Source organism: Odontomachus brunneus, unplaced genomic scaffold (genome assembly GCF_010583005.1).
Source record: "Odontomachus brunneus isolate Ranch 3 - 2012 unplaced genomic scaffold, Obru_v1 Obru_scaffold_110, whole genome shotgun sequence".
NCBI lineage: Eukaryota > Metazoa > Arthropoda > Insecta > Hymenoptera > Formicidae > Odontomachus > Odontomachus brunneus.
Window position 1 is genome coordinate 589939 of NW_022639560.1, and position 20262 is coordinate 610200.

Genomic DNA, 20262 nt, shown 5'->3' on the forward strand with positions numbered 1-20262 from the left:
GCATAGAAAATGGAGGTCATCAAACGATAGGATTCATAGTACGTGTGTAACCACATTTAAGTAAGATTTCTACGTTATTTGCACACGGAGTCGCACATTGTCGCTCAAACCCGTTAAATCTATTTACACTCTTACAAAATCGATCAATACTCGAAAGATGAACATTGATTTTGATAATTTAAAATGAAGGAGAGACGTGCTTATTAATCGCAATCTTAGAATGTAATAATCAAGATAGATATTCGATTTTTGTGAATTTTTTCAGAAGATAGATATCGGCACACGCTTTTCATGGATAAAATGTGTATATACCGTATCGTTAATAATTGTTTTCATACAGGTGTAACAGTTTATGGATTGATCTAGGTAGGAGATTTTTATGACTATGTATTCTTTCTCTATAAATTATCTAATTCAGATTTGTTACATTTGATAAATATCATTGAAGTCACACTAAGAATCCTTTCTTTCTTCTCAGCAGAAATATCTTTTTCAACTGATATAAATATATTTTTGTATATACATACAATTAAAAATATTTAATATATGCTACACAATTAACATTAGATATTATTAGAAATAATTAGATATATTTTAGCAACCGACTCTAATTACATATATTGATGATTTCTTAACAATAATTTTTAATCAAATATAACAGAGATGCATTATAAAGAAGATTTCAAATTACAATCATAAGGATCTCTTAGAGGCTTTGAGAACTCTATGTACTGGTTGAAGTACACCATGGCTTTAGAAAAAATGAAAGCTATGCAGGCAGGGACCAAAAGCAAAGAGAAAAATGGCAAATTTGGGAAAGTAAAGCTTCATAGAAGGGATACAAATAGTACAATCAATCCTGATTTATCCAACTTGCGTAAACCAATTGATACAAGTATATCTACTTTATATCATATTAGTAAGCTGCTTGAAGATAGTACAGAGGAAATTAAATCTATATTAACTTATGAATGTGACATTATCTATGAATGTCGTATTTGCCGCAGCTTATTTAGAAGCATTGTGAATTTGATATCTCATAAAAGAGAATACTGTAAAGAAAAGTTTAATATTACACTTCATAAAAACACATGGAATGATCTCAACATGGTAAATAGAATATGATTGCTAATATTGTTATTGTTATTATAACTATAATTTGTTATTACTATTATTATTATAATTTATCTCTTAATTATAAAAATATTCTTTTCAGATTTCTACTATTGAATCAGCAATTGATACATGTCAAACAGAACAAACAATAATGAAATCTAATCTTACAAACGATAGAATACTTAGGAGCCAAGTCTCTAAAGAAACATGTAAAAGAGATCTCACAGGAGTAATAAGTGCGCTTATTAAAAAGCAAGAAGATATGAGAAATAACTCTTCTAATAAAATAAAAATTGAAAATGTGACCACTGATGCTTCAAGAAATCAACATATTTATTTGAAAAGTATAGCAACAAATAGTTGTGCAGTATATCAAACTATCAAATCACCAGATACAGTAGCCAATGTGGATACTGACTTAGCAGCTAAAGAGGCAAGAATTACAATTATAGTGAATTATATATAATTAATATATTATATAATTATATATAATTAATATATTATATTTAATATATATTATATTTAATATATATTATATTTAATATAATATATTTAATTTTTTCTTTTTTATTATTATAAATGTCATTAATTAGAAGTATATTATATATATATGAAATAATGTAATATAATTACGACGATTTTAATATTGTGTTTTTGACTTCCAGATAATGAAACTTCAAAATATAATGAAGCAGAATAATACTACATTAGAACATAAGAACTACATTAAGAATAAAAATCAATTAGAAAAGAATGATAGTCCTATTCAAGCTAATCCGAGTAACGAAGGGGATAAATTGCCATTAGATAGGACGCTATCGAATAGCTTGATCTGCGCTATATGTAAATTACATTTATTTTTTATTTCCTTAATATTAAATATTATTTTATTTACAATAGAGAAGAGGATGATAAAAACTGATAAGACTGTTAATGCCCTAAAGTTAATTTAGATAAATTTGATAGTTTGAATATTATTATGCTTTATCAATATCTCAGCTTGAAACAATTTATTACTTGGTAACAAATGCTAGGTCGGTTATTGGACATAGTTTTATAATCTATACGTTTCTCTGTGCATTGTTTGATGTAATTACAAAGATATGTCTGAGATATCTATGTTTTGATTTGCAGGTAATGCAAATTTTTCAACGAAGAAAACATTAACTTTTCATGTTAAAACACTGCACACATCCCAGCGCACATGTTACACCTGCCCTTGCTGTGCAAGTACGTTTGCAAACACTTGGAGTGTTCATCGACATTTGTTCAAAGGTACGTTTCGACATACATATCGTGTGCCGTTTTCTCACAATAATTCAGCGTTATTCACAAATAAGCTTTCTCTTAGAAATTTCTTATTTTGAATAATTCGTCATTATGATTTTCTAAATACAGTTCATAAGAAAAATCACGAGCAAGTGCGTAAGTTAAGATTGAAAATTCAAGAGGTACCATTTAGTATGGAAGCAATCACGACACAAGATTCAAAGAAAAGTCGTGCAACCGGGACATCTGCTGCTGGAAAAATAAAGCATACTAACGATCTCGAAAATGACGATAAGGCACAGGTAAAATTAAGTTAACTACATTTTGATAGTTTTTTTTACATCATAATACATTTTACATGATCTTTGTATTTCTTTGTAACAGAAAACATTTTATTCGAAAAATGATGTCGAAGATTCAGGTTGCAACAAATGTGGGAAGAAGTTTGATACAAAGACAGCTTTGTCTGCTCATTCGCAGCATTGTCAAACATTAATCGCTGCATGCGACCAAGTTACAACTAAAATCAATCAGCCTAATAGCAGCACTTTATCAAACTCAGTACTTAACAACGATACATTATGTGAGTTGAATGACACCGATGAATCGAAAGCTAACTTTGAACGCATGTCATCGTCATCTCCTGAGATAATCGGCGAGTATCGCAAAGCAGCCACTCGTATGCAACCTGTTTCTCTTAGTACAGAAGATTGGGATACGTTAGAACACTACGATAATCATTCGTCCAAACGCAATTCACCAGATCATAATAACGTTCGTGCGAGAATTGCGCCATCGACAATCCATGAAAATTTCGACGATAGCGAGCCACCGATTCTTGAGCCCATCGAAAATCCACAGTCTTCCAATATTGTACACGGAGATACGAGCAAAACCAAGGCCGTGGGTTTAGAGGTCATACGTAGAAAAGGCAGCACCCTAAGTTGCAGGAAGAAAAAACGGAAGATTACTTTGAAAAGTATTGTTTGAATCATCGTATCATTATCGTAATAATTAGGCCCCGCTCGGGCAAGTAGGGAGGTCCAGATTTAACTCCAGCCCAAGGCAGTATTTTTCGCAATACAAAAATTTATAAATAGAGTTCCATTTAGGATGGGAAATGGGGAATGATCATTAGAAAAGTTTTTAGACTTGACGAAAAAAGTATATCATAGTACGTTAGAACGTTAGAACTAGACACTCTTGATGCGTTTATTTACACTGTAAAACATAGATAAATTTAGCAACTAATATCCTACATTTGATTCTAATTTATTAAGTTATTTGCAGTAATTAATTGATTATCTTAATAAGCTATTGTGCACGGTAAAAGAATGCCAAGACGCTACAATTTGAGGTATATCGTATTGCGCATTTAAGCCAATTAGTTTTTAATATAATAATTTATGTGATTCCAGGGAAAACACTCATGAGAGTGGAACGAAGCGATTTTACAGCGGTACGGCCGAGTAAAATGGAGCAGAATTTATCAATGGAGAGTAAGATGGCTGCGATCTCGAATTTGCAGAAAATGCAGTGTCTTTTATGTCAACGAAAGTTTACGTCCATGACAAGTCTACGTAGGCATATGGCAATTCATATTGGGTGGTATCGCTATCGCTGCAAATTATGCGACTTCAAGTGCTTCTTCAAGTGTGATTGCGTTGTACATTGCAATAAGATGCATAACACACAGAATAGTCATGCATTTATGGCGGAGATGGTGATCGAAATACCACAGAGTGAGTGTAAACGTAAGGAGAATATTGTTGCCATGATCACAGATATAAAGAAGATAGATGATCCTGATGACGCGGATAAGACTATGTCGTACTCTCAGTCAGAAATACGGGAAGATCTTAGCGGTTTGAACGATACGAATACGTGTGTTACTGGAAAAAATGAGGAAGCTGCTATAACGGGTACGATGAAGGTTCCTACGGAGGAATATAGATGTAAGGAGAACATTGTTACGGGCATGACGGAGGTGAAGAAGAAAACAGACTACCCCGTTGATAAAACTGCATCGTTCTCTCAGTCGGAAATGCGCGAAGATCTTAGCTTTTTGAGCGATACGACGAGTACGCGTGTTGCTGGAAAAAATGAGGAAATTACTACGACAGGTAGTACGACGAATGTTCCTACCGAAAAGAAAACCGATGGGACCGCGACGCTCTGTACAAATCTGGAAGAGTACATGGAGAACCGTGCTCTGGGAAAATTGAACGTTCATTCTGATCTCAAGCGGATGGTGATGGAGGTGATATTGGGCCCGACTGACACAGACAGCGCGACCAAACAGACGGATTCGGAGAAGTCGTCAGACATCAGTAATGAGGCGGAGAGAGATACGTACTCGAACGACAATGAAAATAGCACCGCGCCTATCGACGACACTGGGCTAACGTATTGCTCGATAACAGACGGTTCGAAGTCTCAACGTCCGATGCGTAAACGAATAAAGCCGTTGAGAAAGGATTTCATATATGACTTGAAGGACATACAACTTCGGAAGGAGTCCTGTAAGGGCACGTCGTCGTTTTCACTTGGCAAATCATCAGCAAAACATCATTTGTGCGACTCTGAAACTTTGGTGAACGCGCGAAAGAAAACCAAATTGCATCATAGAACATTAAATTCTAATTGATTAATATGATGATAATAATGAATTGTTTTGGAACTTCCTTTAAAATGTTAATACATTGAGCATAATAACTAAGCTCTGTTGTCCTCGATAGTTTAATTGAAAATTGTATAAGGAATAGAAATATCCATATGTAAGGAAAATTAAGGGTAAAGTCTATATAATTCTATTTCTGTATAGCGGGGTCTACAATGAAGATTTAAGTTTCAAGCTTTAAAAAATTGACTAACCACAATCGACTTTTACAAGAATATTCAACTGTGTTTGGTCAATTTCTTAAAGCTTAAATCTTCATTGCAGATCCTGTTTAAAGGATTTTTAGTTCCAATTAAAGGATTTCAATGTTGAACACAAATGTGATTATTACAACATTAATGTGATACGATATTACATTTTATAATATATATTTTATAATGTATATTTATAAAATGTAAATTGTATTTATAAGTTATATAGAGTATAACATACATGCGTATATTTTTGTGTATTTTGTGCTTTTAAATTCTCAAATTAATTTGTTATGCTATTTAAAGTAAACATACCAGATACTTAAAGTAATCTGTATATTAACTGTATGTACATGAATAACATTTGCATAATGAAATTTATTTTTTTAAACATGAACATTCATATGGTTACATTTGATTTGGTTTGAAAGATTTAATCGAAAATATATTGTTTCTACATGTATATTTCTTGTCTCGAGAATTTCTATTAAATTTTATGAAAAACAGCTATATGATTGAGAAATAACTTGTTTAATATTTAACTGTCATAGTTTATCTGAATTTTCACTGCTACAAACTGGATGCATCCAGAAACAATCGCTCAGTGAACTCCTGTATCTGATTGGAATATTTCTTTAGATCTAAAAATATACACCAGTCAGATCCAAGAGCTCAGTGTGCTTCTGGATGCACCCATTTTGATATCTTTAACAATACTTCCTACAAAATTTCTATTTGATTTACCGTTACGATCAACGGAAATTCGATCACAGTCGTTCAACAATTATATTTGTATAACACAAATATTTATATATCGATTTAAACTAAGATACATGCGTTAAAGAGAAGAGAGAGAAAAGACGAATTGAAAGAGAGTGGAAGGGAACGAAGAAAAGGACAGAGCCGACATTACAAGCACGAACGCACGAAATCGGTAAGACGCGCTGCACCATCGTGCGTGCCGACGAGCGCGCTGATTGGCCAGCGGCCGGGCGGTGCACGCGTCGCTGCATTGCACGGCGGGCTTGCTGCGTCGAGTTGCACTGCGCTGCGATCCGAACCTGCCGCCCTACTCGATTGAGCCGCGAACTGCGATTGCTCGCGGCACTAGCAGACGCGCGGCAAACGGCGTCGAGCGAGTTACTTTTATTCGTCCGGTCACTCAGTGGGACACTGTGCTCTCCCGCGACGCGGCAGTCCAACCGCGATCGTGAATCTTTTACGAGGCGCGTCGTCGTCATCATCGTAGCGGTAGAAGCGCGTTACTTCTCACACTTCAGTGCTAAATTGTGTGCCCGCTCGGCTACGTGTGTTTTGTGCAGCGCGGACGACCTTGCCCTCAGCCAGCTGCCGGAGCGAGGAGCATCCCAGGAACACATCGTAAACGTAAGTTGGAAGATGAGAGTATGGGAGTGGGAGAGAGAGAGAAAGAGAGAGAAAGAGAAAGCGTGTATATGTGTGATGCGAAGGAGAAAGAGTGCGTATGTGCAAATGTGTGTGATGGTGAGAAAGAGAGGAAAAGGGGGAGGACAATGGCTCGAGCTTTCTCACGATGAAGGGATGGACTCCAGGCTCCCGCCCCGATAACTGCGATGATCCTGAGATACGCGAGATAGTTATTTACGTTAGCGACGCGAGACGACGACGTAGCGTCCCGGCACAGCTTGTTGAGCAGGCGACGGACGGAAAATGAAATCCCCGATGAAACCCTACATTCAGTCTCGTCTTCATCCTCGACACTTGCGTCTTATCCACTCGAGATACGCGTACGCGCATTCGCTCGCTCTTTTCCGGACATGATAATCGCGTCCTATGACGGATTATCATCGAGGATTTTCCATCGGAGATTTCAGAATATTGCTGCGGAAGCTCAACTCCGATATCGCCCGATCGCCATAGCAAGTATCCGAAAAGCAACAACGAGATCGCGACATTTCGAGATTTTGCTTCAGATGGTTCCTCTCTGCCTCTCTCTCTTTCTCTCTCTCTCTTGCCCCTCTCTCTTCTTTTCTCTCGTTCCCTCTCTACGCACTTCTCTCGGCCTCCCTCTGCCTCCCTCTCTTTCTCGCTCGCTCTTCCTCTGAACCCCGAACGCTGAGGTCGCGAGTTGGCAACACGAATGGAGCAGGCGCGAGCACGGTGTGTCTCACGAACGAAGCCCCCTGAAATTGATACTTCCGCGCAATCACAGCGACTCCTCCTCGAGCGATGGCTTATACGCAATTAATGCCTCGTACCACTTGTTGCTGTTACTACCTGTAGTCCATGACAGCGAATGCACTCGACCCAGAAGCGATCGCGGCTATCGCAGCCGCGACCGCCGTCACAGCTGTCGGAGTGTCGCTCAAAGAACAATACTCGTGTATAACGCGGAATATGCACCCTATACACGCAACCGTCGTCCATCGGTAATCATTATCTAGGACTATGCAGAGAGAGAGAGAGAGAGAGAGAGAGAGAGAGAGAGAGAGAGAGAGAGAGAAGGAGAGGAAGAGAGGAAGAGAGAATCGCATTTTCTCCTTTCGCCATCGTCGTTCCTGTCATCGGCGGTCTTACGTTGCCGGGGACATGGCGTTCCGCGCAAACGGTGACACGTCTCGGCGAGAAGTCGCAAGCGCTCACAGGAACAACTGATTAACGAGCCCGCTACGCCTACGAAGTCCTCCGAACGGTGGTTAACGATGGGTTCTTAAGACGCACACTGAGTCACTTCAAATGATGGAAGCGCATCGTCTCGACTCATCACTTACAAAACAAAAAGTTTTAGTCGCTCTCATTATTTAACAAAAAGTTAATAATAGAAAAAGTTTAAAAATTTTGTAGATAACGCGTATGCGCGAAGATATAATTCGCTGATGTGTAGAAACGACACATGTGTTGACGGGATGGGTTTCTGTTCCCCTCCCTAATTTATCTTAATCTAAATCTTCACCTTACTAAATTAATGAGTAAATACTATTAAATACTAAATATTAATGAGTCTACTATATATACTAAAAATAATGAATGCTGAAAAGACCGGCAAATCTATCATAAGCATATTTTGACTTCAATTTATTTAGATTGAAGTCGAGAATATTTTTATTTTTCTCTATATGTATCTTAGGACATAAATAGTAAATATCAAAAAGATAACACACCAGTCAGCAACGATTGAAAGCAACAAAAAAGAAACGAGGAATACACATTATATTTCTTTTCCAAAGATTTCAGAAAACAGACATGACGATTTTTAGTTTTCATTATCGTCTTCAACACGTAAAATACTTTCAGAAACCGTTCTTATGCGTCGCTAAAGTTGTCCTAGTTTCCTCTAGAGAGTTGACGAAACATCTCGATCAATCGACGGGAATGACAATTAACGCACCGACACACATATTCCGCGGATATTATGCGTGTCGCACTTACTCGGCCGAAGTAATGAAAACGCCCGGGACATTGCGCGACATTGCAAGGTAAATTGGATCGTCTTGAAGGCCCGCGATGTTTTTTTTACAGTGTTGATTGTTGGGAGCGCTCGGCCTTTTAGCGATGACGTGTTCTCTTTGCTCATTGTTTTTCGGTACTTATGTCACTTTCTTGCGTTTTTCCGCGAACGATGTCGTGGTATCTCGAGCTGAAGTGTGACGTACATTAGGACCAGTATTTATACTCGGATTTTATATTTAAGACCATCTTAAGTTTATCTTCAGATGCTATATAGTCAATGAAATCATCTGTAGACCATCTAAAGATGAACTTAAGACAGTCTCAAATATAAAATTCGGTTATGAATATCGGCCTAGGATTCATAAGTGCCTTTACACTTCCGGTATCTAGAGAATTGGACTTTTTCGATTTGACGCATTGTTTCTTAGTAAGCGTGAATTGTGATTGTTAGTTACTGAAAGAACTGACAACTAACAGTCACGATTCACGCTGAAAAACGATGCGTCAGATCGAAAAAGTCCAATTCTCTAGATACCGGAAGTGTAAAGGTATTTATGAATCCTAGTGTACGCGAAACGACGTGTTTCGCGATGTACAAATTCTGTCGAGCGATCAAAATATTTCGTGGACTATCGAGAGATCTGTGGTGGGATTACGTTAAAATAATAGCAAAGAAATAGAAAGAAGTTTCCTGTACAATCACTGACAACTCGACGAACCGTTACACGTGATTGTATAGACAGGAAATTTTTTTCATTTTTTCGTTTATTTTTTACATAGTTCTACCACTGATCTTTAGGATTTTCGCGTTGGTTGGCACGCGTTTTTTTCGATCGCATCGCGTTTATATGTGTGAGTGTCCGGAACCAGTCAGGGCGAAATATCGGATTGGAAAGTCAAGACGCAGAACGCAGGGCGCCGGGTAACGATATACCATGTATTTCCAGCCACGCGAAATCATTCGTTATGCGTGACGTTTAACAGACGTTCGACAAATCCACCGGGAATAAGGAGATGGTCGAGTCGAAATTTCGCGTCGGCACTCATGATCCGTCATTTTTTGACAAATAATTGCGCAATGAGTCTCAAGATTCTCCATTGTTCCTCCAAGGTCCGCGGAATTTGGAAGGATTGATGTAAAAGTCACATTTTGACTCGGGAATTCATGTATATTTGTGTAGACATTCAAGACATTCAAGATTATTGAATCTTTCGAGATTTTTCAAGTCTCTTTAGAGAACTCTTTCTTCTCTCTTTCAATTTCGAGTTGGTATTATATTTTTCACGTTCTCACCCATTGTGTTAATAACGCATATACGGAGAAAATATAGTAAAAATTATAAGAATATTTATAATCTTGAAGTATACAGAAATTGACTGAAATTACTGTATAGCTGTTTGAAAATGTTATGCACGTTTGACTGTTTACACTACTAAACTATAATAATTGAATGTTTATATTGTATATTCAGTAGATATATCGTAAAATTTACAATTTCTGTAATAATTTATACTAAAATATCTTAGTATAGTCTACAGAGAGAGAAAAATTTATAAAAAAACATTGTAAATATAATTCTAATGCAATTTTTACTGCATTGTTTTTACGCCGTGCACGGATAAAGTCGGATCATTAAGTCCGGTGAAATTTGCAGAATTGTGGAAGCAAAATTTCGACTCGGGAATCCACATATATTCGTGTAGACACATTCAAGAGACATTTAAAACTGTCGAGTTTTTCTAGATTGTTTATGATTTTGAAGAACTCTCTCTCACTCTCTTTTTTCTTCTTTCTCTCTCCCTCTCTCTATTTTGTCAGTCTCGAGAGTTGTTATTATATTTTTCATATATTCGTCGTGTTAATGTCGCGAAAAAGGGGGGTAGGGGGGATGTACCCTGGTTCCCGTTAGCAAGTGTCAAGTAGCAGCGACTCTCTAGATGATTTCTCGTTTCTAAGCTGAACCTAACCCACCATCTCCGCGTGCGTCGTCAAAATGTAAATATTCGAGACACGTCCTCGACTCTAAGTGGAAGCGTCATGACCCAGAATAGACGTAATTAACTTACGGTGTGTGTCTTTATAGCGTTCCATGGCGGTCGCGCGAACGCGACATGTATGCATGTATAATTCCCCTCTGTGTAAATTCATCTCCAAATGGATGAGAATGTGGCAACAGCGTTTTTTTCTCCTCACTCGCTGTGTATTACACTTATTACACGTGTTATACGCGGTGCGTTTCGCGGCTCAACGATTGGGCTGTAAACGTCAGAGTCGCACGAGAAAATGAGAACGAGAAAGACAGAGGCGAAAAGATCCAAAAGTGCTTATTAGCACGTAACAGCGGAAACTGTCCATTCTGATATAATTTGTCCCGAGCACAGCCGCTAAATTACCGTCGTCAAAACAGTCTCAATTACGCGTCGTCTTTCGCACATGCCGTGACTACGGCTGTACGCGCGCTCCGAGCAGGTCGATGCACCTGTCGATATTCTGGATAGTGTAGTCTACGGTGATCACGTGAGACTCTCGCCCCGCGAGAGAGTCTAAGGACAATTCAATTGTAACTCCCCTTCCATCGGCCGAAAATCTACTTTATCACGATCAAGCTGCTATATTGATTGGTTTAACCGCGTCAGCTGGCTTCCTGCGCCTCCTCGTTTTTATCCATTGCCTCACGACCGTTCGCACTAGCACTCGGAATCGTCGGAGTGTTCGAACAAATTCGAGCACTTCCAAGCTGGAGATTTTGCAGAAAGCTCGCCGTTACGGCAATCTTCTCGGTTCTCGTTCGGATCCTCCTTTTCGTTAAAAATAGATTGTATTTTGGTTCTCGTTCGGACAAGCACATTAATCCCCTCTTTCTTCCCCACTTCGAGAAATCAGGTAGAAACGAATACAGGCGCATCAGGAGATCGCGACGTTCTTCCCTCTCTCTAAAGTACACTCAGTGTGTTCTTCATTGAAATATTATATTGTAAGAAATTATCATATGAACGTTAATTGCGTGAGGATGGTAATAATTGGGGAAAGATTTGAAGTAGGGAGCCTGTTCTTTAAAAAGCGGCACTGGTTGAAAGAAAGAGAGAGGCAGAGAGCGAATTAGCAGAGGATAGAAGATAGAAGAAAATAAGAGAACAAAACAAAGCTAGAAAGAGAATAAAGAGAGGAGCGAGAGACAGAGCAGGACAGAGACTAAATGCGAGAGCTTGAAAAATAGAAATTAAAGGTGAAGAGACAGTGCATTCGTAAGCAGTGAAAAGTTGGCGAGAGAAATATTATCGATATAGAGAAGAGTGATATATTTTCGGGTACATTGACCAGTTAGTCACGTACCGAGACCTTACACATCATCCTTATACATACGTTTATGTTGTACAATAAACTTCAATGCAGCTAAATGTACATTTATTGTGGTCGAGTTGTAACATTGAAGTCATCTCTATATTCAGATTCAAGTATAGTATACTGCTTAATAACCGAGCAGAGAGAAAGTGGCTTACAATATTTATAACTGATAGTTCAGTTATAAGTATAGCACACTCCAATACGATGAAAATCTCGCTGAGAAGATCAGTTGATAGAAGCGAGTGTGCCTGTTGTTGACGCAATTTGCAAACGTGGACAGTGTCGTCATCCGTAAATCGCATGGAAGTCGTTTTCATCGCCGCAAACGCAGAAAATTGGATTAAAATTGGGTAGAAGAAAAGCTGGATTTTGCACGACTAATTTATGCACTATAGATTTTGCGGTGAAACCTCGTTTCCACTGAACAAGATCAGTGAGACATAAGGCGGCAAAAGATAGCGGTGTTTTCTACTGAAAATCGCTGAATATTCACTGAAATATTTCACTACCTGAAATACTCCTTTACGGGTTTCAGTCAGAAACACTATTACTGACTCGTCGGCGAGGGTTCGCGGGCAGGTGGACAATTGCAAGGACGAATCTAGTAATTTTCGCCTATTTCGGGGATTCGTCGAAGCGAAGGAAAGAAAGAAATTGTCGCAACCCTCCTGCCATCGAGTGTTTATCACACACACACACACACACACACACACACACACACACACACACACACACACACACACACACACACACACATATATATATACATAGCAACCGCGCGACGTCGGCGTGGGCGCGACACATAACACACACCGTGCGAACAAGTTCACCCGCACCCTTCGTTGACGGTCACAGACAAGAGAGAGAGAGAGGGAGAGAAGGACAGGAGGAAGAGAGAGGCCACCCTAATAGAAGTTCCACAATCCGAATTACCTACCCCGCTGTTCGCTCGCTCGCGCGGGGACAAACACGTAATGCACCCGAGGGCAATGGCATCGCGCGGCACCGTGTGTCGTTATGGTAACGGCTGCCCACCACATAAGTCTCTCTTCTTCCTACATTATCCATTGACCGTGTATCTCCCCTTTTTCTCTCACCATTTTACGCCCCTAACGCGTAATCTTCGCGAGGCTCATATCAAGCTTGACTATTAAGGTACCGCCGGCGTCGGCAGTTTTCAGGCTGCCGCGCCATTAGTACAGTCCAATTTCGAAAAATATTTTGCATTACTATGATATGTTATCGATGTCCAGCGGAATAATTATTCCTTAGATATTTTTTTCTCAACGAATCCGGAATGTGGATTTCCGATTGATAATCCACTTCATTCAGAAGAGAAATATACTTTTTCGGTAAAAGTGTTCGCTCAGAATGTAAAATTGTAGAGAGTAGAGAGTCTTGCAACGAGAGTTCTTCTTTCTTAGATGAACGTTGTTCGAAACTGTTCAAACTTGACGGAATACAGATGAGATGAGAAGGGATAAAGAAGGTATGGTTCGTTCCCTGTTTGTTTGCAACGAGTTTTGGGGTTTTTTAGTATTCGAACTATTCGAATAATCTAAGCCTTCTGGCATCGTACACTGAGAGAAATTATCCGATAAAATATTAACAAACGGATACCGATCAAAATACCGATAAATTTTTATACTTGATGAGAATATCCAATTAAATTTAATCGAATACTTCCGATCATAACGGCATTTCGTCAGATAAATCGATCAAAAAATTATGAACCGATATTTTTTATCGGATGTTTCTTGATCGGATACAAAAATTCATCGGTATTTTGATTAGAAATATCTGTTTGTTTCTTGTCGAATCATTTCTCTCAGTGTACCGATTGACCATTCATCACGCTCGAATTGCCCATGAATTCCGAGCTCGAATTCGGAACTCTTCAGCTTGAACAGCTCGATCACAGCTCGTGGAAATATTTCTTCCGAGTTCTAATTGCTACAATTGCCGGGGAACGTTTATTGTTTCCGCGTCGAACATTGCGTTGCGAAGGCTGCATTAACGAGGCGATAAAGTACTTACTACGCAACCTTCCACATCTTGCTGGATCTATTCCTGGATAAAGAATAATCGACCGTTAAGCCGAGCGCTCGGGGCTTTGATAAGTAAACCAGAAATTCCCGTGGAAATTATTTGGTACGGCGAGACAGGTGAACTTTGTCGAGAGAGAAAGAGAGAGAAAGTGCTTAATCGATAGCTGAAGATCGTTATCAGGATCCCAAGGCTTCTCGGGTTTGATGGTCTCTTTGTAGCGAGTGTAAAAACCATCAGTGCGAATATCATCGTTAACCTTCCCAAAATATCCGGTCTTTAAATTTAACTCTCAGCTAAAGAGGTCCTTGATCGATAAGGATCTTCCAGAAGGAATCTTCTTTTCGTACAATAAAAAACACCTTGTATTTTTATTGAAATCAATCTGTGTCTTAATTTTGTGTCAAATTTTTCACATACGTAACCGTAAATTTAACAAATTATCGTTATTAATATCGTTTATGTTATTTTGATTATTCTCCCATTGAGCCCATATTAATGTTTCCAAATGTTGAAATAACACAATTTATATGTAAATATATAAATTCTTGGTATACACATATTTGATATATATAGATAATTTGTGTCGTTTGTTTACATATTTATTCGAGTCAGCACAAAAATTAAGGTGAATAAATCGGGACGTATGAAATACGTTGAATTTAACACCAAATATTTTGCAGTGTGTGTGCATTTTTTTCTGGGGACAATGTTTGACTGCGATAACAAAGACAACTTAATTATTATCCTTGTTTACATTTTTCTTCTATTAATTTTTTTCTCGACTCAATTAAATATAGGCACTATATCGAAGAGAATAACACACTGTATCACACATCGAGTTTCGCGAATAGCGCTAACAAGTCATTATCCTCGAGGGCCGTTCAAGATGTACGCGTGTATTTACGGAATTTTCCGGGGGGAATAATTTGCAGAGAAGTGCAAAGAAAGTAACGTCGCGTGTCCTGCCCACACGACATCGATATAGACGCGTTTGAATGGCGAGGAGAAGAGAGAAGAGTCGACCGAGGAGCGAGTCCCGTTAGACGAGCAGTTGTTAAGCTTCACACGCGCAGAAAAAAAGGGTTGGGCTGCGCCGAGCCATTGCAACCTGTTCCGACGGTTCCTTTTTCGCCGTCAATTTTGGGAGAATCTCCAATACCGGTCGAAGCGAGACACGGACGATTCGCTGATTGATTTAGTTCCCTCGATATTCGCACGATTCGTCAAAGAGAGGCGACATGCCGATACGCGAGAGATAGGGAGAAAAAGGGATTATGAGCATCTCCGATCGTGCCTTCCCGTTCTTTCCAACAACACCCGTGTCTCTCCTCTTCGCCATTCTCTCCTTCCTCCTCCTTCCCTCGTTGGATCCGCGTCGAAACCGCATTCCGACCACCGGAGACCGCCCTGAGCCTTTTTAATGTGCCTCTTTTTTTCTCTTTCCCTTGCCATGTGTTTTTTTTCCACGTCACTCCCGTTGCACCTGCTCGCGAGCGGGATGCATCTGCCCTCGGTGTTGCATTCTTATTATCTGATTTCCGAAGGAGTTTTCGTGCATACGTCCGCGCGACGACGTCCCGCGGCATGCGAGGAGCGCTGCGCGAGGAATAGCATCGCGTGAATTCAGGATACATGCTCGCGCAACGAGAAAGACGACTCAACGATTTCGAGTAAATAGTAAGTGATTACTCTGCGTCGAAAGCGGCCACGGCGACATTACGAATGAATATTGCGTAACACATAGCCGCGTTGTGTTGCGTGCGCTTCATGAAGAGGAAAAGGTTTTTACGACCTACTTGAGACCCTTCCGAGTCGAGGATAGTGCGTACAGAGTGTGTCGTGCCACCTGTGTTGCTTTTGACGGTGGTGTCCGATTTATTCTTTTTTTGTGTAAAGATACAGTGAACTTGAAAAGAATTGGTATGAAAAAGAAAAATATGATATATTTTCTCCACGTAAATGTAGCGTTGCGATAATGCATCTTGAAGTACAAAAAAAACCGAGAAGCAAGTTATCTTTTCGCTACCAATACTGTTTTCTAAAAAGATGCAATTTTTTTTTACTTTTACTTCATTAAATACGGTAATATAATTTTAGCGAAAGAAATTAAAAGTTTTATGTTTGACGCTAAAGGGACAAAGCCCTTTATTAGGCCTTATTAATGGTGAGGAAAACATATGTTCAACTTTATCCAGTTGAAAAAGCTTTTTTAATATATAGAACATATATGTCATTCTAATTATTACCTTTGGAAGACAAATATACCCTCCCAAAAACCTTAATGGAACATCAGTTCCGGCCGTATTCTTTTGGCGCCAAACATAAAAGTTTTATTTTTTTGGCTAAAACTACATTATATATTTATCAATGTATTTAATGAGGTGAAAATAAAAAAATGATATTGTATCTTTAGAAAACAAAATTGATAGCGAAAGGATGAAAGGAGCCAAGATTTGAGCAGAAAACTGAGAATTAATCATTGCTCTTGGAGCGATTTGCTATGTCGATGCATATTCGGCCGAGGAATGATCTCTTCTCTTTTTTCTTCTGAACAAAAATATGCCGCTTAATCGGTTTGTGGAGGCAGTTCGCACTACGGCTCGCACACGACGGAAATCAGCTGAGCGCCTCGTGGAATAATCAGGAAGCTATTATACCGAGTAACAGCCGGAGCTGCCGAGTATCTCGCTTGCTCGTCCGTCCGTCCCTCCGTTTCGTTCTCTTCGAACGAAACGCCTCGAAAGTTGTGTCGTTCGAACTCTACGATATTCCAGATCGACGAGTTCATTGAAAGAAACAAGCGGAAAGGTATGAATTCGCGAAAATAAACAGCGCGACGACACGCTGGTGTGGACAACAATAAACGAAGATATTTTCCACTACGTTGGCCGATATTTATCTCCTGTTGGGACACGCGACAACAGGATGCTGAGTTGAAACCAGAAATTTAAATACGATTTTAAATCGAGGGAGAGGGGGGATCTTGATTATGCACGCACAATTGTGTCCTTCGCAGATCGCGTGTACAAGGTGGCGATTACGATATCGTTGAAAATGATCAGTTGCAATTTCCGTTTTTAGCATTTCGATATGAAGGCGTTCTCGCGTGTGATTTTCCACTTCCCGAAAGGTTTCCCCGAAATCGACTTCATTATTTTTGGCATTTCGCAACTCAACCCTCTCGTTAACTGATCATTGCTGTGATCCAACCTATAAATTATGTTTTTTGAGTTCTTGTTAGTTAGTTCAATAGTGAGTCCATACAAAGGTAGTTTACACGTTCTTTCTATGTGAAACAGGAAAGATCCAAGCCTTATAATGACACTGATTGCGCCATTTTTTACTAGCTGCATATTTTCTATCCATTTTTTAGTGTTAAGCTTGTCAATAAATATCCTTATATATAAATTTGATACAGATGGTATTAGATTTTATACAAATAATATAATAATATCAAATAACACAATAGTATCAAATTTACTAAAAATTTGACTCAAATAAAATCAAATTTTCTTGTCACAATTTTCATCACAATTAGTATCAAATTTTTATCTTGATTTTTTTTCGTAAAACGTACTCCATGTGAATTGGATCATTTTGGCATAACTACGGCTAATTCATATGTTAATCCTTTCGCTACGGGACATATATTTTCCCCATCATTAATAATAATCTTATGTATTTGAATAAAGAGTTTTTTTTATATAGAACACTAGCTATCACTCTACTTATTATCTTTGGGACGAATATGTCCTCCAAAAAACCCTAATAGGATATCAGTATTCCCTATCTCTTTGATATCAAATACAAAATTGTCAATTTTTTTGTTAAAACTACATTATATGTATTTATAATGAAATAAAAGTAAAAAAAGAAATTGTATTTTTGGAAAACAAGATTGATAGCGAAAGGGTTAAGACGCGCGTCTTGGAACGGAGCGCTGTCGCGAAAAGCTGAAGCGCGCGCCATGATTTACGAAAGGGCGGTTTTTTAAATGCTCTCGATGGAGCTCACGCAGGACGCATAGAGAGTTATGTAAAGTCGTGAGCGTAGAGCAAGCCGTGCACGCGATATCGCGCGAGTGTGCGTGTTGATTGCACGCTGCGATGATTCGCTGTCATTGTGTCGTGAGAAGCCCCGTACTGTAACCGCACACCCTTACCTCCTACACACATACCCGTCTGGTATCGTAATATTCGTGAGAATTTCTCGAGAGAGAGACTTGCCCCACGTTTTCCTCTCCATTTTCGACCCTGCGACAGCAGGGTAAGCTTTATCTCCTTCTATCTCTTGCACATATTAGCTGCTTCCTTCCTTACTTGACTTATTGTTTAACTTACATGCTTGTTTACTTACATTGCATTGTTTACTTCTCCTTGCACTCCTTGATACATTATTGCAGCATTATATCTATACGCGGATATGATAGTATCCTTCTTTACAGAATTGCAAAGTATCCATTTTTTTTTTATATATTATTACTATTGAGTATCCATCATTGCTCATTAAAAATACGATATAATCGAATAGAGAAATAAATTGAGCATAAAAATAGTATATAAATAGTAGTATAAAATAATTATTCAATTCCGTCATCAGCGGCGTCCAGAGTCAATTTCGTTGGAAACGTAGCTGACTTTTTAACAGCATGTATCTCAGTTCCTAAGTAATAAAAATATAAATAGCACATATGAAATGAAAGGATAATAAATTACTGCGAAATGTCGAACCTATTCCTGTCGGTTACACAAAATTCTACAGTCACTCTTACTATGAAATTCTCTCCGTGCACTAGCCATAGTATCTTGCATTCTTATCACCGTGTGCCCGAAGGGATTTTTTGTCTCAGAATATCGAATAAATCTGTCTACCTATCTATATATAGTGAGGAATTAAAAGCAACGAATGAAAGGCTCGAAGGTTCACCTTGCATTTTTCACCTTGCGTTTTGAGTGCGCGATGGAAAGTGATAGGATGTAAGCTGGTTCGCGCTAATCTTCTTAATCTTCCATTTTCAGCGCTGTCCTACGTGCTCTGTTGAATTACGCTTGATATTAACTTGCTGCGTAAATTCGCGTGTATCTCGGTATCGTTTAATTCGCGAATATTTAGTTCCACTTGTTACCGCGCAGCGAGAAAGAACGGGTTACGGCGCTTACGTAAATTATACTTACGATCAGGCAATCGCGTGATTTTTATCGATTCCGCAGCCGGCGAACAAGTGCGGTTGCATTGGTTTCTCGGTGAAAGTGCATACGCGTTAGGTAGCCGTGACGTCGCGACGAAGAGGAGATTTTTCCATCGCGCGAGAGCGCGCACACAACATATGAATGAACGCGCTCACGCGCGACATATACCGTTGCCTGCTTTTAAAGATCGCGGTAGTCTCATTTATTATTTCGTGCAGGCAATTACGCGAGAGAGTTGGCGCGAGGCACCTCCGAGAAAAGCCGTTATCATTCGCGAGAAGTGGAGACTTTAGCGCGACGTCCAAGCGGTTTTGGCATTAACGATTACCCTTTTTTGAAGGCGAGAAAGATATAGAAAGAAAGAAAAAAGAGAGAGAGAGAGAGAGAGAGAGAACGATAGAAAAAGAGAGAGAGAAAGGGAGAAGAGAGAGAAAAGTATAAAAATAAGTGAGTAAAGGTCGATTAAATGCGATACATTCAATAACGTATCGGTTTAATGCCGTAATTTTCCACGCACGTTATACCGAAGTGACGACGTTCGAGTGTCCGTTTACTTCTACGGTGACGATATTTCGTTTTATTTGAACACTGACCAACTACAATCGATTAATTTCGAAATAGTCAACTGTGATTGGTCAACTTGCTTGCGGCTTATAACTAATAACTTATTGTAGAAAGCCTATTATGGTTTAAGTTTTCATTGTAGAAACCGTTTAAGAGCCTCCGCACAAGAACATCGTAACGTCAACTTAAGAGTAAACTTATGTCAACAAAAAAATCCGTTATGAAAGTTACGGATTTCTTCGTGCGTTGACATAAGTTTGTTCTTAAGTTAACGCAACGCGTTGCGGATATTCTTGCGCGCAGGCCTTAAGGCCGCGTTCTTACCGGACAGTTCAACGAGAGGTGCATTGTTTTTTTTTCCCACATCTTTCTCCGGCCACCTCCATCGTTCTGAGCACGTGCTGCCGCGTCGCACGAGATCATAATTAC

General features: G+C 39.0%; 2 protein-coding genes across 8 annotated transcripts in view; both read left to right on the forward strand.

Annotated features, from left to right (window-relative positions):
- The first annotated feature begins 14 nt into the window (after nt 1-14).
- LOC116849262 (zinc finger protein 800) lies at nt 15-5378 on the forward strand. 3 transcript variants are annotated; one of them, XM_032826223.1, is made up of 9 exons: nt 15-60; nt 266-366; nt 662-1110; nt 1217-1549; nt 1782-1959; nt 2251-2391; nt 2515-2687; nt 2770-3364; nt 3804-5378. In XM_032826223.1, exons 3-9 carry the CDS (start codon nt 727-729, stop codon nt 5030-5032), a joined length of 3033 nt encoding a protein of 1010 aa, XP_032682114.1. In that variant the 5' UTR covers nt 15-60; nt 266-366; nt 662-726; the 3' UTR covers nt 5033-5378. The 3 variants fall into 3 exon arrangements, with proteins under 3 accessions (XP_032682114.1, XP_032682115.1, XP_032682116.1); XM_032826224.1 differs by having other exon boundaries at nt 19-60; nt 341-366; XM_032826225.1 differs by having other exon boundaries at nt 21-38; nt 341-366.
- A 945-nt stretch (nt 5379-6323) lies between these two features.
- LOC116849311 (tetraspanin-1) overlaps nt 6324-20262 on the forward strand; it is a 44880-nt gene continuing 30941 nt past the window's right edge. For 3 of the 5 annotated variants that reach the window (XM_032826337.1, XM_032826336.1, XM_032826338.1), the window contains exon 1: nt 6500-6642. The gene's annotated coding sequence lies outside the window, so the exon portion shown is untranslated. Of the gene's footprint in view, nt 6643-20262 lie in introns of all 5 variants that reach the window. The other 2 variants (XM_032826340.1, XM_032826339.1) reach the window with 1 other exon arrangement.